The following is a 16,777-nucleotide window of genomic DNA, read 5'->3' as shown; positions in this document are numbered from 1 at the left end:
CCTGGCTCCTGGTTATTCCACAAATAACTGTTGAGGTTAGTATTGTTTCTTTTATTTTACGGAAGATGAATTGTGACCACAGTCTATTTGTTTTCGGATTCGTTCGGTTCCGCGGCGGCGGTTACGTTACCCGGCGCTTTACAAAAATACAATATTCACGTTTCGGATGTGGTAGACTTACATGAAATGTAGGAATCATGTATATTGCACGCAGGGATCAAAACTTGCCTCTCAAATTCATGTAAATGTTTGCAGAATGAGGTTTTGTATAGACAAATAACGGCTGCAAATTTGGTAAGCTTCAGTGGGCTTAATTGTCTCGTTTAAAATCCCTGCAGAGAATTTTTATTGTAACATTTTTGTTTTTTCTCGTATCGAGAAATAATAAATTGCGTGACACTGTTTTGTCACACAATATTTTTAAGAGTGTCACACGAATGCAAAGCGCGAAAGCCATCCTCCTGTCCAGTTTTTTAAAGTAATTCTCTAAAATACAAGCGCTTAGTTCTCAATATCACTTGTAGCCTCACACACATAAGAGAACGCTCAGTAACGTTTCTTGCTTGTTATTTAACGTTTATTTTCTGTGCCCGAGTATTCCAACCCGAGAAGAGGGAATGTCCCGCGGGTTCACTTCCCGGAGTAGCAGCTGGGAGTAGAGCTTCCCGCTTCCAGGTTCGAACCATTGATCTTAAGTTCGATAATCCGTCGTTTTAGCTACTAGAACACGCTTACTCGAACGCGTCGCGTGTCCCCGGTGGAGGCAATCTTAGCGCGCGCTCGGAACAGTATTGAAGACATTTTTGTTTTATATCATGATGTTGCAAACCGCGGCAATTTATGATTTATTTTCTTGTAAAAAGGGGAAAAAAGGATTGAGCGCCGTTTTCGCATCGCGTCGCTCCGCTGTCTTTGAAGAAAAACTAAGGTCGCTTGCAATTACTGGCAACTTCCCGGCCCGGCCAGACCCGCCTGATCGGCCAGTTGTGAAAGATGGACAGCGCCCTAAGAGACTGTTAACAGTCTTACCTAATCCTGGCTTGTTTTGTTTAGGAAGGAGCTGAGAAACAAGCTAAGTTGGAGAGATCACTCAGGGAAAAGTCTGCAGTGGAAAAGGAACTTGAAAAGGTGGGTCGTGAACTCATTTTTGAGAATGATGTATTATTCAGTGAGTGACACAGGCATACTAGGAAAAAGGAAATCCGAGTCGAACGTAAGACCTTCCGATCACTAGTTCGGATGCTCTACCACTGAGCTACAGGAGACTCGTAGACTAGGTTCATGTGATCCTGCATACTGCTAGGATTTGATTGTCGATGGTGGCATATGCGCAATGGAATAAATCTGATGGCATATTTTAAGCCTGGTGAATGAATGAGGATGTTGTATTATTCAGTGAGTGACATAGGCAAACTTGGGAAAAGGAAATTCAAGTGCTCCTATCAGGAGTCGAACCTAAGACCTTCCGATTACCAGTTTCTAACTTATTGGGTGGCAAAACCTTGGAGAATAATTCAGTAAGGCGACCTATTTTAGTTTCTAAAGAAACTGTAGTGCTACGTCTGTGAGCAGTGGAAACGAATATTATTTGTTTCGGCTATCAACAAAGTTGATAACTAAAGGTAATTTAACCCGTAAAGAGATTCGAGTGCGCCAAATTGTCTTATCAACGCTGTTGATAAAACTTATTATTAAAACCAAACAAGTTTCAGTTTAGTTTAGTCAATAGCTGAATTGTCACACTTTTCGTTTGTTTATCTGTTAACATATTTTTGAAAAAAGGTTAGAGGGTGGGTGGGGGTGGCGTGCTCCTTTTTTTTCTATATCACAATCAGGCCGTCGGCCAACCAGCCAGCGAGCCAGTCAGTCTGTCAATCATTCATTCAGTCAAATAGCATATAGGTTGGGTTTCCATAGAAACTGTGGTGTTGCGTTGGTGGGAGAGTGGAAAAGGAATGTTTGGTTTTATCAACAGTTTAGCCACTTCATCAGAGCGAATCCAAATTGAATTATCATCTCTGTTGATTCAACCAAACATTCATACAGTCAGACGGTATGTGATGCGTCCAACGCAAAACGAACAGTGTTCGATCGATTGATCGATCGATCAATCAATCAATCAATCAGTCAGTCAGTCAGTCGATCAATCATGCAGTCAATCGAATTAGTTAATCGGTTTGAATAAATGAATGAATGAATGAATGAATGAATCAGTCAATCAATCAAGAGAGTGTACACTTGGAATTCTTTTTCAAAATATTATTTCTTTAGTTTCTCAGCTTCATGATCCCACTTATCTTACCAGCAAACTGGATGAAAACACGTTTCATTTTCCCCTGTCCACAATACACTGATGACAGGTGTTATTTGTTTCTAGATATATCAGGAGGGCCCCGCTGAGATTGCGCGTGCGGGAATGACCTTTGACGAGTTACAGAAGCGAGCTGGTCAGGCCGAGAGAACCAGGGACGAGGCGTTACGGAAAGTCGACGGCCTCAATTTCACGCTCAAGAAACTGGAAATCACGTAAGTACGTAATAGGCAACATTGCTATTCTAAAGGACCATCGGCTGGCTACCTTTGACACATGCAAGTGACTTAGGCAGCAATATCAAAGATTTTTAGTGTTACTTTTAGTAGCTGAGGAACGGTTATTTGTGTCAATAGAAACGTTAAAATAATGTTCCAGCTTTGTTAACAAAAGTTCACGAAAACTAGCGTTTATCATGTTTAGGAGAGAATGACTTGGTCGAAAATATGTCGCCACTTGAAAAATAATATTCCTTCAACTTCTAAACATGTGTACTCGGGAAAATCACTTAAAGCCGAGCATTGTTATCCGATTGTGGATCGTCGAAAGCGGGAGCTAAAACCAAATATATGTTGCCGGACTTTGCTTAGCTTCCAAGTAACTTTTATTACGTTTAATTGCTACCATTTACAATTTCATGTTCTAAACTGCCTTGCACTAGAACCCTATGCACTAATGTTTCGCTTCACGCAGTCACTGTCAGTGACCCTGCGTTAAAAATAGTGTAACGGTCAAAATCATCTTTTGTAAAACCAAGAACCCAATTTGAATCAACGTACACTTTCTGTCTACTCAGCTTTTCTTTACGCTGAAAAAGGTAGGGAGAATATATTTTTGTTTACATTAAATTGGTGAGCTGCTTTCAGCTACATCAGCTACAAGTACTTTCAATATCATTATCGATATCATTGTCATTATCATTATTGATAACACCTGGGCTCGCGGCAAAAGGCACTAAACTCTAACGTACCTTCGGCTTCTAACTTGTGAACAGGACACGATTGATTGACTCTTGTTTGTGAGCCCTTTTGTTCCGGTTTTTTGTCTTATTTTACGTTGATGGTTACATAAAAATTCTTCTAGTTAATCAAAAAACCTCACTAAATGTTTTTATATTGCGCTAAAAAATATGTTTTGTTGGAGCCCACCAATCAAATGATATAGAAATAAAAAGGATAAAACACGAGTGTCCCTTAATAGCTTACAAAATTTCATGCGTCAGTGGGAACTATTGCATTCACTCGATCAGTATGTCTAATGAAGAAAACTTAACTACAGCAGAAATAAATTACTTGACCGTTACAATTTTGAGCTTGTTTCGCTTTTCTGGATAATCCGTGTTCGTAGCAGAGGTTTCAGTCAAAAACGATTACCTTGCCATTATAATCACTATCCCTCACAGCTACAGCAATGTGACCCTTCCTGGTCACTGTGATTCCCAATAAGTGCCCAATTTGGTATTCATGGAGTGTTATCTTACGTACAAACTTGCCATCCTTAGTGTATATGGATACACTATAGAGGCCTGTGTATTCTTCTCTACCGCCGACGACGACATGTTCTCCTTCGGGGTGGCATCCAATTCTGCTGAGAGTATATGATAAATAACCTTCGGTGTTGATATGAAATTTGGATAGTTGCTCTTCATCATCGGTGAATACATGGATGCAGGAATCTCTTATCTTCACTATCATTATTCGGCCGTCGTCATCAGCAGTAATGTCGCCTGCATACCCAATTATCTCCTCACCAAGTTGACGAACAAACGCTCCTTCGTGATCGTACACGTCAACTACATCTCCGCCGTTCCCAGTTTTCCTCAATACTAGCACTTTGTTCTTGGCAACTGCCATTCTTGAAAAGTACTTACTATGACTCCCTGCAGGGAACTTAAGCAGCAGTTTACCAGTGCTGTTAAAAACCTTTACTTCCAGCTCAAAATCCTCAACTTCACGCTCCAGTACATAGACGTTGTTGTTTTCATCAGTGGCGACGTCATCAAGGGCTCCATCGACGTCACTAATGCGGGTGTTAAAACTAAGAAGAAAATTACCATTGTTATCAAACACCTTGATAGTTTTGTCCCCATTGTCTGCTACAATGAACTGTCCGTCAGAGTTTGTAGCGATACCCTTCGCCCACCCAGTTAGCCTGTTCTCCTTTTGTCCCTCTTGACCAAATGTCAATGGTCTTACGCAGCTGTGCTCCGTGCCAACTTTTTCAAGGACTTTTGCAACTCTTCTGTCTCGGAGAGGGTCAACTTTGTCTTCACCGGTATCAACCAAGGGACAACTACAGATATCTAGGTCTTTACTGACAGTTTTCTTGGCATCGTAGATGGCGCGGTTTACCTGGCAGACAGTGGAAATTATTTGTCTCCGTTCATCTTTGCCAAACCGACCCTTGATATTCAAGAGTCCTTTCTCGAGCTCGACTTTAAAGTTGTTTTGAACATCTGGCAGAGAGTTAAGTTTCTGAAGGCACTGTTCGCACTCTGGTAGTGCATATTCCAATACATTCTCTACAGATAGAAATGACAAGTCACCAGCGGTTTCCACAATCTCTATAGCTGACTCTAACATGGTTGCCACGACACGGTATCGAATGGCTGTTACGCGGTTAAACGTGCTTAAAGCCTCGTTGTTGAAGGCTCTAGTCGCTTCTTCACGAGCAATTTTTAATCGTTCTTTGGCTTGAGAAAGCGCCCGTTTGGTTTTGTCGCTAAACTCGTTGAGTTGCATGCGTTTCATTTCCTCGGCGAAAGCAGCAGTCTTCGCTGCAGCTGTGGGTGAAGGAGAGCTGATCTCTTTCGAATGTTTTTCTTGGAATGTTTCTGGTGTTCCGGTCATGTCCTCGTCAGCTTCCTCATCTATCGCTTGATACAAATACCCAAGGCCTGTTTCAAAAGCATCTATCCCTAACAGAAGATCCTTTCTTGCCACCCCGTCCAACTTTGTCTTGATGTCTTCGATTTCACGCACGATTAGGCCACGAAATTTTTGATCTGCCACGTCGCCGTCTTTGAGTCGCTCGGCCGCAGCATCTCTACCTTTATTCACGATCAAGCCGATAGTGGCTTTAAACACGGCTGTTATTATTGACGACATATCTGTCTTAAGGGAAGGAGAAAGCTTGTGTATCTCTTGATAGTTTGGAGACGGAGCTTTTTTGATATTAAATTTTGGCAGAACAAAAAAGCAATATAAATAGATAAACTGTAAATCGGGAAGATCTGTTTTAGACCCAAATATGGGGCCGTTTCGGTGAGTAAATTGCAGTACTATTTTTGGGTGTAATTTAGCCTATTTGAAATGGAGCTGTTTTGGCCCCAGTAAACAGGGCAGAAATAGCTCTGTATTAGGTAGCCGAAACGAAGACACAGGGGGCTGTATTGGGAAAAAAAAAGGGGGGGGGGGGGTAGTTTTGATTTTCAAAAGGGTTGAAATGGTGCGCTTAGATGACCAAATTAGCCCTTCTCGAGCCGTTTCATGCCTTCAGAAAGGAGGAAAATTGCACCATATTTTGTGGCCGATTTAGCCCACTTTATATTCAAAAGAAATGTACTCTAAATGACTAAATTAGCACCATTATGTCTGAAACGACATTCTTTATAAGAGCTGTGTTGGGTCTAACTCTCTTAAAAGAAAGAACTAAAATGGTTCTTAGCATGCCTAAAAATGCCCCAAAATTGAGCCTTTTTGAACCTGTATTAAGAGGAAACAGTGGCCACAATGGGTGACTGATTTAGCCCATATAATGCCAAAACAAATACACTTTTAGGGTGAATCAACCCCAATATAGCATCAAGGACACTTCACTTTAGAACTGCTTTATATTCAAGAGAGTCAAAAACAGCTATATTAGAGGGCTAAAATCAACTACTGCTTACCCTAGAATAGTTTCAATTTTCTGGTTGCACTGGAAATCGAAAATATCTGTATTTGGGGCCGTTTCGGTGAGTAGAATACAGTACTATTTTTGGGTCTAATTTAGCCCATTTGAAATGGAGCTGTTTTGACCACAGTAAACAGGGCAGAAATAGCTCTGTATAAGGTAGCCGAAATGAAGGCACAGGGTGGCTGTATTGGAAAAGTATGGGTTGGTCTTGGTCTGCAAAAGGGTTGAAATGGTTCTCTTGGATGGTGAAATTAGCCCTTCTCGAGCCGTTTCATGCCTTCATATAAAGGAGGAAAATTGGCCCATATTTTGTGGCCGATTTAGACCAATTTATATTCAAAAGAAATGTACTCTAAATTACTAAACAAGGATTAGAGCTGTTACCAGCTTAAACCCGGGCCATAGTTGACCGCGTGGTGCTTTTAGCGGTGATAACCTCTAGCATCGCTTACTCCCCCAAATCGATAGATACAGAGATATAGTGAGGCAATAAAAACCAGATAGAATTGCATTATTTGCAGTACGAATGAAATACAGGGGAAAACGACATTTGTTAAGTAGAATACCTTGGGCTTCATATTCCCGGGATTTAATCCTTACGTTTTCACCTTTGATTTGGAGACAGAAATCATAGTTTCAATGTTAACCGTGGGTCAGATATGTATCTGTGTGACCCCAATTTTTTAAATCTCATAAATTTAGCATACACTTACATAAGCACTCTAATGTCAACTTGTCAATATTAGCTCAAATTCTTTTACTCTGATGTATCAAAGATATGAAACATGATTTAGCAAAACAAAGTTCTGTCAGCTCTAGGACACTAATGATAAAATTGCAATTACGTTCGCATAATTTCTCATGCGTAATGTATTCCTTTGTACGCCAATTTTTCTAAACGTGCCTTCTTTCGCGTTTCGTAATGAAAATGCTCCGCGCGATAACCCACGAAGGTTTAGGATTTTTCCGGCGGAGGAATCAAAAACGAAAATTGTCATTGTAGGACTAAGTATGACACGATAGCAATCACGTCACCGATTACATCTCTATAAACCTTTTAATACTAAAATACTAAGGTCAAATTGGAAAATTAAGTCTAATTGTGGCGGACATTAAAATAAAAGCTAAAGAGCAGCAGTTTTCTCAAACGAGGATTTCAACATTTCTTAAAAATCACCTTTGAAAGTTAAAACGGGTTCTCAAGCAGTTTAAGGCCTGGGTTTGAAGGGTGTTCAATAAATTATGAATGATCCCCTATATCTTCGGTTTGTCTGCCTAGAACAGGATGAAATTTTCCCTGAATATTAAACTTGATGTTTTCTTTTGCCTTAACGTATAATTTTGATCACGTGACATATCACGTGATCAAAAAATGAGAATTTCGTAAATCGGCGATATGGCCGCGAATTTTCTTTATAAAGTTAACTGAATTAATGTTTCCGAAGCAGATTTTAAATATTTAACTTTCTACGTTTGGAATGACTGTCCTTAAGTTTTTAAATTGGAGAAATTAACGATCAAAGGTTGAATTGTGGACTAAAAAATAACTTTTGCCCTGATAATTTTTTTCTGGAGAACAATGGACGATCATTCCAAACGTGAAGCGATGGAGATATTTAATCTTTATTAGAAACGCGTTTTTGTTTGATGTTATCTCTAAAAACCGTCGCCTACCTGTCAAATCTTTGCTTTTTTCACAAAAATGATCACGTGACATGTCACGTGATCTATAGCACTACTTTTTATGCTTAGAAATTTTCAGAATGATGAGATCTTTTTATCTTCCAAATTTCAGTTCAGTGCCATTGAATTTGTTAAAGTTATCTAGAATAAACCATTTTTCCTCTTAAAAGCCCTTGACCCAGGCCTTAAACTGCTTGAGTTAATGGATCCTATTCACCTAAACATCGAGCACCTCTGCGTGTCGTACTATTATTCCAAGCGTTGACTAAGTAAGATAAATAAATAATCCTCTTCCGGAGCGTGCACTTTCGATCCATCGTTCGATTCGACATGACCCCTGATTCTTCCGCTGTGAAGCATTCACGTTGCTTGCGGTGAGATCTGCATTCGAATCTTTGGAATTCTTTGAATTTTCTGAGTATTCTGCAGCATCTTGCGAAGATCCCGAAAAAAAAGCTGCAAAACCTCACTATACTTTTCTGTTTCGATTTTGGATTCGCGTTTTCCGCGTTTTTTTTTGCGAGGAGTTGAATTCATTTGCGTGCTGCTCCTGCGACAAACCTTCCAAAAGTTCAGGATTTCTTGCACAACTGTCACCCTCGCCAATTTGCCGATCAGACGAAACCGAATGAGCCATGTTCAAGCTACCTCCTCTTGCTCGAATCATGGATGCATGCCGTACCGCGTACCAACTCTCTCGCGCCTCTGCGCTGATATAACCTCAGGCAGTAATTAGTAATTGAACTGTACGGGGCCAAATACCAATTTGAGGAAGGTGGGTTTTTATCTCTGTTGTAGATTGAATAGCCAGAACTAGAAAGTAAAATGGTCTGAATTCTAACGACTCCAAAACCCTCTCTACGCTAAGGGCAATCATTCGCGAACGCGGAGAGAGTGAGGAAGTGAGGGAAGAGAGAAAACATGAGGGAGTTCGGGGCCCTCCCCTCCCCTTCCCCGATTACTTAGCTCGGCGCCTCACGGCTCGAGTACAAAGAATGGGACCGAGAACTTAACTCGTGGCCCGAAGTCTTATGCGTTATCTCTCGGAAAACGAGATTAAAATAAATAATAATAAATAAATTATAATAAATAGATAGATAGATAAATAAATAAATAAAAAAAAAATAAAAAAAGAATGCGACCGAAAACTTAACTCGTGCCGCCTTATGGCCCGAGTAATAAGCACCATTATCTCTGGAACGACATTCTTTCTGAGAGATGTTCTGGGTCTTCATTATTTAAAATAACCCTCTTAAAAGAACTAAAATGGTTCCTAGCATGCCTAAAAATGGCTCCATAATTCCATTTTGAACCTGTATAAAGGGGAAACAGTGGCCACAATGGGTGACTGATTTAGCCCATATAATACTAAAACGAATACACTTTTAGGGCTGAATCAACCCCAATATAGCCTCAAGGACACTTCCCTTTGGAACTGCTTTAGATTCAAGAGAGTCAGAAACAGCTATATTAGAGGGTTAAAATCAACTACTGCTTACTCTAGCCGAGTGGTTTTAATTTTTCTGGTTGATTTACACTAATTATACTTCCCTAATAAATTAAACAGCCTTTATTTAATTAAGAATTACTGCAACAGGTATGGTGATAAATAGATAAGCTACTTTTTTATTTGAGATATTTAAACAGCTTTCCAGCTTCCCATTATCAATGGATTTTTTTTAAATCAAACGTTTTGGCCAAAACTTCAGCCTTCATCAGGGGAAAGTGATAAGAATTTTACAAATAGCGTGAACATATACATTTTTTTAATCGCAAAGAAAATGTTTCCACGAAGTCAAATGAGGATAGCAATGACTCCCTGAGTAGCACCATGTAAACTACTTTCGCCCGGAAGATCCTAGTACTAGGGACAAAAAGAACAAACATGGCGGCAGCTGCTCAAGGCCGACAGTTATTCTTCATTTCCTTCTCCACTTGGGAACCACTTCGACTGAAATTTCTGCATGCAAGGCAAACAAAAAGTTTTTCCTCACTTCTCGGATCTTCCTAGTGCTAGGATCTTCCTCTCTCCATGTAAAGAGCCCCTAAGACCGGTTCACACGCTACGATCTTTCGGCTGGATTTATCGGTCTGACTGTACCGGAGCAGGAATCGTACGTTTACTTTAACACCCGATTTACGGCCGATTCGTGAAAATGGAAGTGGGTCCGATAAAGAAACTCTGTTGCAGTTTCAAGTCGGTCCGACACTCTCGGAGAAACTGCCATGTCAATCAAAATCAAAACTGCGTGTCAGAATACGCACACGATTGAGGTTGCGATACAGTCTGACTGACAACTCGTTGAGTTTAAACCGGCCTTTAAGTTTTCTTGCTGTTTTTGTCGCAAAAACCAAAAAACGCCGTTCTCTATTTGCAAACCTATTTTAATGCAAAAATCTCTCCAGTAAATCAGCTGACTCCGAGAAGAAGTCCTTCTAGAAAATAAGCCTTTATAAAAAAAAACTGGAATAGAAGAAATAGGGACTCAGGCTTTTACAGTATATTGTATATTTAACAATAAGATTATGAGCTCGAATTATGAGGGCGAAGCTCGAATCAACCATCACGCATAAAAATCGAGAGCGAATAATCTAATTGTTTTGGTATAAATCTACTAGTCGTTCAAAACTATACATATATAAATAGGTCACGCCACGCGCTACTCACTCTACTCCGCGGCTATCTACTTAACAATTAGATTATGAGCTCGAGATTTCTATCGCGTGATAGTTGATGAGGGCGAAGCCCGAATCAACTATCACGCATAGAAATCGAGAGCGAATAATCTAATTGTTTTAGTATAAATCTACTAGTCGTTCAAAACTAAACAAGTAAATTATCTATTTCCTCATCGCAGACACTTCGAAAACGCGAAGAAGTGAGCGCCATTTTGTTGAAAATCGCTACTCACTATCTATCACAGAATAGATAGCGAGTAGCGCAGCCAATCAGAGAACGGCATTCGTGATAGAACACTAGTAGATTTATACTAAAACAGAATAGATAGTGAGTAGCATAGCCAATAAGAGAACAGCACTCGTGATAGAACGCTGGTAGATTTATATTAGTGTAGTGTATAACGTGAGAAGTTTTTATTAATTTGATACGTTCCTGGAGAAAATGAGCAAAATGAAAGATCAACTGAGGAAAAGACATTTGGGGTGGTTACCTTGCAGCCGATTTTCAATTCTTCTTTTCTCTTCATTAGGCAAGAAATCAGCGAACAGAAGAGAAGAAGTGATGATCTTAATAGCCAACTGAATGAGGAAAGGCAGAGGCGACAGGCAGTATGTTTGAACAGAACTTACGTCCCCGAGAGAGACCTGAGACAATTCATGCCATCGAATATTCCTTTTTTTTTTGACAGGTGGAGTCCAAGCTCTCCTCGGCCAAACTGTCTCAGGAGAAACTTCAGAGTATGGTTATCGACGCGGAAACGAGGGCAGATGCTGCCAGCACTCAGGTAAGTAGCCAATCAGAATGGGAAACAAAAACGTGCAACCGGTGCCAAGCGCGGGAAAACAAGAAACCGGTGATAAGTGTGTAAAAATATGCACTTGGTGCAAAGTGTGGGAAAAAAATCAGTTCCGGTTTGCGTGAAAACTTGTACCCTGCGCTTAACACTTCATAGAGTGTAAAAGGGACCAAGCAAGGGAAAAAAAGATTGCTTTCACTTGGAAACTATTAAGCTTGGTGCACTTAAATGCACGGGTTGCTAAGAGCACAAAGTTTTCTTAACGGTTCTTTTTTTCTTAACGGTTTCATACAGCCCGACCCTGGGCCCAAAACTAAAGCGTCAGTAATGTTGCTCAACCGAAAATCAACTTTTATTGCTCTTTATGCAACATAATTTTGTAGAACACATTGGGCAGGTTACGGTAAAAATTACCACGAATCAGCATCGAATTTCTCCTTGTAACATGAATGCCTATTCAACCTCTAAGATTGTGAGAATTAAAGACATAATCACTCAACGTGAATTATTTTTGATATTTTAAAAACTTCTCCACAGTATTTTTATAAGGAAAGTGTGGGATCAAGATAAGATGATTTGTTGTTTGATATTAAGCCTGGTTTTCACTAACGACGCAAGCATAAGCATAAGAGCGAACGCAAAACGCGACGCAAGCACAAGAGAAGGAAAAATTTTGATCCTTGTGCTTGTGCTTATGCTTGCATCGAGACCGTTTTCATGGTGAAATAAGCATTCTTATGCTAGCGCCTGTGCTCGCGTCGCTAATGAGACCAGGCTTTAGGGGTCAAAGGCTTAAAAACCGACGAGGAAAAGGTACTTACAGGGACTGGGGTAAGTTATCGAGACGTTCAAGATTATCAGTTCAGTGGCCCGTTAAATAAGGCGTCTCAAAGAATGTGATCAATTTCTTCATTCTCCTAGCCTTCTAATATATTGCCTTTTAAAAGAATAAGAGAATTTAGGAACTGATCACGGTGTCCGTGTCCTTTTCTTAGGTGACAACACTTCTGAATCGCGAGAGGCAGCTTTTAGAAGAGCGAAAGCTCTTCAATCGAGAATTCGAACGACTTAAATTGGAAAAGAGTCGTCCTGGGCCCAGCAGAATCCGGGAACCTCCTCAACGACTCTCGGACCTGCTGACCACTTCAAGCACGGGCGCAGCTATGCATGAGCCCGCAGTTCGTTTGGACCTGATGTCTCCCAGAGATGATGGTCGCTTTTCACGAGAGCTTGATGGGATAGGTTCACGAACTTTCTTAAACACAGTTTCAAGGGACAGAGTTATTCTTTAATGCCACGAAAACGTTTAGTCTCTTATTTTAAAAGTCTTTCATATCGAAGAGTTCAGATTTATAAAATTTTCAACAGTATGCACGGCGCCATCGAAAAGAGCCTCTTTGCGGCTTTCATTTGGATAGTCTTAGTTAAGGATTTCATCCACAGACTCAAGAGCAAGAATCTCTCTGTTTAGCATTTAAGCAGCAGCACTGGTAAGTACTGCTTAATATAGCTTTCATTTGATCTGAATGGTCACACTTAAAGATTTCATCCACAGACGCAAATGTTAGAACCACCTTGTACAGCATAATAAACAATACCACAGGAAAGTACTGCTCAGTAGCTTTCATTTGAATGGTCACTCTTTGGCATTTCATCCACTGACTCGAACTATTTTTACTTTATTATAAACAGATAAACAGAAAACTACTACTCAGATTTTTCATCCTTACAATCAATAGTGAAAATTATCTGGTTGTACAGCATAATAAACAGCGCCAAAGGAAGGCACTGCTCATTAGCTTTCATTTGAATATTCACTGTGAGATTCGTTTCACAGAACCACATTGTAGAGTATTATAAACCAACAACACCAACGGAAAGTGGCGCTCAGTAGCTTTCACTTAGACGATCATAGCTATAAGGGTTTTATTCACAGACCCAATCAACCGCTTTAAAATATAGACAAGATGCAAGACATTTCTGGTCAGTAATTTTAAGGCCAAAAGCAAATTTGGACACAATACTCTGTTAGCAATTCTCATAGAGCGTGATTATTTTGCTGTGTTCTTCCGTCTGTGGTCTTTGCTTACCGAACTTGGGAAATCAATTTTTATTCAAGCGATACTTTGCGAATTTTGATTTTATATTTAGGTGTGTGAACAAAAGAATTTTCGCTCTGCCATATAGTACTAGTTTTCTACATAAACCTTCTATACAAGTGAAAAATTTAAAATATATTTAATAAAAAAATGTGTTGGTGAAGTGAATTACTTGAGGAACATGGGATAACTGAAAGGGAGAATATTACGAAATGTTTCACTTAGGAATTTTTTTTTGCTACTTTTGGTAGGACACAATGTTGACAGCTTGTTTCAGAAAGTGAATAAAGATCTTTGCTTTGGTTGGTTTGAGTCCATTTTCGTTCCCAGAGCCCTCGCGGTTTATTAGCCACTGCCCATAAGATCGTTGGCTCAGGGAACGAGAATGGATTAAGATATACCGCCAACTTGTCTAATCTAGGCCATACGCTCTCTATCACGCAACTCACGGAGTGAGTTGCGTGACAAAGAGCGGAGGGGCCAGGACTGGACTAACCGCCAACACGCATGCGTGCTCAAAGGTTTAAACGTTCAAAACTTTCTGTTTCGAGACGAATTCGAAAACTGTCGCAGTTTTGTTAAAAAAAAAGAAAAGAAAAGAAAGACGGCCGGTATTGACATTTGATTGACTTTCTTCTTATAATAACGTGTTTGTCCCTTTTGGGATTTTACACGCACAAAAAAATCGGCACGGCACCCTAAATTTTTGGCACCGTACTGGCGACTTTTCGGCACGGCACTCCCAATTTACACGACCAAAATAATAAAGTTTTCCCCCTAGTGGGAACAGTGCCAATTTTTTCCTTGGCAGCCCTAATAATCCATCTTTATTTTTATTGCGAATGGCGGAAGAAATCATAACCGTGATTCTTTACCGCCAGATTTTAAGTTCAAAACGCACCGGACATACATACATCGCCAACGATTGAAGGGCGAAATACATCGCCATATGGAAACGACTCGCGAAACAAGAGAGAAAGCACAGAAGAAAAAGCGGCTATTTGCAGCGATAGCGCAAGTAGTTATTTAGAGTTTCCGAGAAAGAAGCCTGTGGATGAGACCGAGTTATCAGGCCTGGTTTGACATGGCAGACACGCTCTTTGATGAGAGACGATGGTATGCTCTAGCTAGGTTGTAACCGCAGCAAAATTGATCGTGCCTCATCGGAATTCGGCACTGTGCCACGATGAGAACCCCATTTACACGAGCAAAAAGATCGGCACGGCACCCCAAAATTTCGGTACGGTGCCGCCAACTTTTTTGGCACGGCACTCCTGATTTTAAACGTGTAAACATAGCGTGCCCAAAAATAAGACGGCACAGGTGCCCGAAAGTTTAGGGGTGCCGAGACCACCTCGCGAGTTGGTCTCGGCACCAAGTTGGCGGCACCGTACCGAAATTTTGGGGTGCCGTGCCGATCTTTTTGCTCGTGTAAATGGGGCTCTTAAGGGGTGCCGAGACTACCTCCGCAAGGAGGTCTCGGAACCCCTAAAATTTCGGGCACCAGTGCCAAATTTTGTTTGGTACCGATGCGTTTACACGTCGATAATTTGGAGTGCCGCCAGTACGGTGCCAAAAATTTAGGGTGCCGTGCCGATTTTTTGTGCGTGTAAATGGGGTTGTGATGTCAAACTGAAATATGCTAAACAGAACGGCACGTGCAAAGTTGGCCAATCGGACAGGGCATTTTTGAAATGTTATTTATCTCGAAGTGTTGTTCTTCAGAGAAAGACTAGTCGCACTCTATGACCTTCAAAGTGCGAGACGGGCATATATTAACCGCTAGCTCAACGGAATGTATAGGTATAAAATTCGAACACCACGGCTGCAGTTGACATAGGGCTTACTCATGGCTTCAAATGTGGCGAACGACAGATCGCAGGAGATTTCACTTCAGACACTCACTTTATCGATGTCAGCGACATTCGAGTTTATTTCCTTACTCCTGGTTATCCCACAAATAACCGTTGAGGTTAGTATTGTTTTTTTATATTACGGAAGATGAATTGTGGCCACAGTCTATTCGTTCTCGGATTTGTTCGGTTCCGCGGCGGCGGTTACGTTACCCGCCGCCTTATAAAAATATAATATTCACGTTTCGGATGTGGTAAATGTAGGAATCATGTATATTCCACGCAGAGATCAAACTTGCCTCTCAAATTCATGTAAATGTTTGCAGAATGAGGTTTTGTATAGATAGATAACGGCTGGAAATTTGGTACGCTTCAGCGGGCTTAATTGTCTCGTTTAAAATCCCTGCAGCGAATTTTTATTGTAACATTTTTGTTTTGTCGGTATCGAGAAATAATAAATTGTGTGACACTGTTTTTGTCACACAATGTGTCACACGAATGCAAAGCGCGAAAGCAATCCTCCTGTCCAGCTTTCTAAAGTAATTCTCTGAGATACAAGCGTTTAGTTCTCAATATCACTTATAGGCTCACACGCGTAAAAAAACGCTAAGTAACGTTTCTTTCTTGTTATTTAACGTTTCTTTTCTGTGCCTGAGTATTTCAACCCCAGAAGAGGGATGTCCCGCGGGTTCATTTCCTGGAGTAGCAGCTGGGCCGGTAGAGCTTCCCGTTTCCAGGTTCGAACCATTGATCTTAAGCTCGATATTCCGTCGTTTTAGGTCCTAGAAGACGCTTACTCGAACGCGTCTCGTGTCCTCGGTGGAGGCAATCTCAGCGCGTGCTCGGAAGAGCACTTATGTTTTAAATCATGATGTTGCAAACAATTTATGATTTATTTTCATGTGGAAAGGGGAAAAAAGGATTGAGCACCGTTATCGCATCGCGCTCGCTCCGCTGTCTTTGAAGTGAAACTAAGTTCGCTTGCAATTACTGACAACTTCCCGTCGCGGCCAAACCCGTCTGATCAGCCAGTTGTGGCAGATTGTCAGCGCCCTAAGAGACTGTTGGCGGTCTAACCTAATCATGACTTGTTTTGTTAGGAAGGAGCTGAGAAACAAGCTCAAGTGGAGAGATCACTCAGGGAGAAGTCTGCAGTGGAAAAGGAACTTGAAAAGGTGAGTCATGAACTCATTTTTGAGAATGATGTATTACTCAGAGAGTGCCACTGGAAAACTCGGAAAAAGGAAACCCGAGTGCTGCTATCAGGGGTCGAACCTGAGAACTTCCGATTACTAATTCGATTACTCTAACACTGAGCTGCTACAGGAGATTTGTGGAAACCGGCCATTAAACTAGCCTCATGTGATCCTGCATACTGCCAGGATTTTACTGTCAATGGGTGGCGTATGTGCGATGGAATAAATGTGATGGTATATTTTAAGCCTGGTGAATGAACGA

At 40.9% G+C, this 16,777-nt stretch overlaps 3 protein-coding genes and 1 pseudogene across 4 annotated transcripts in view; 2 read left to right on the top strand and 2 right to left on the bottom strand.

Moving 5' to 3' along the window:
• The window catches only part of LOC146471553 (sodium channel and clathrin linker 1-like), a 109,760-nt gene extending 96,945 nt beyond the window's left edge, over window positions 1-12,815 (top strand). Inside the window, exons 7-8 of the mRNA XM_085120149.1 lie at window positions 11,260-11,355; window positions 12,363-12,815. Coding sequence (XP_084976275.1) covers window positions 11,260-11,355; window positions 12,363-12,659 — 393 coding nt within the window. The 3' untranslated portion in view covers window positions 12,660-12,815. The remainder of the gene's footprint in view (window positions 1-11,259; window positions 11,356-12,362) is intronic.
• Window positions 1-16,777, bottom strand: part of LOC146471550 (uncharacterized) — a 71,067-nt gene that overhangs the window by 28,931 nt on the left and 25,359 nt on the right. The window lies entirely within an intron of this gene.
• Window positions 1-16,777, bottom strand: part of LOC146471552 (uncharacterized) — a 47,177-nt gene that overhangs the window by 24,470 nt on the left and 5,930 nt on the right. The gene's annotated exons all lie outside the window — the stretch shown is intronic.
• The window catches only part of LOC146471546 (sodium channel and clathrin linker 1-like), a 59,871-nt pseudogene continuing 58,409 nt past the window's right edge, over window positions 15,316-16,777 (top strand). The window contains exons 1-2 of the transcript XR_014866782.1: window positions 15,316-15,438; window positions 16,420-16,494. The product of XR_014866782.1 is annotated as a sodium channel and clathrin linker 1-like (transcript). The remainder of the gene's footprint in view (window positions 15,439-16,419; window positions 16,495-16,777) is intronic.

Source organism: Pavona decussata, unplaced genomic scaffold, assembly GCF_977016875.1.
Source record: "Pavona decussata unplaced genomic scaffold, jaPavDecu1.1 SCAFFOLD_102, whole genome shotgun sequence".
NCBI classification, from domain to species: domain Eukaryota; kingdom Metazoa; phylum Cnidaria; class Anthozoa; order Scleractinia; family Agariciidae; genus Pavona; species Pavona decussata.
The sequence above is the reverse complement of the archived record's forward strand: the minus strand, read 5'-3'. Positions and strand labels throughout refer to the sequence as shown.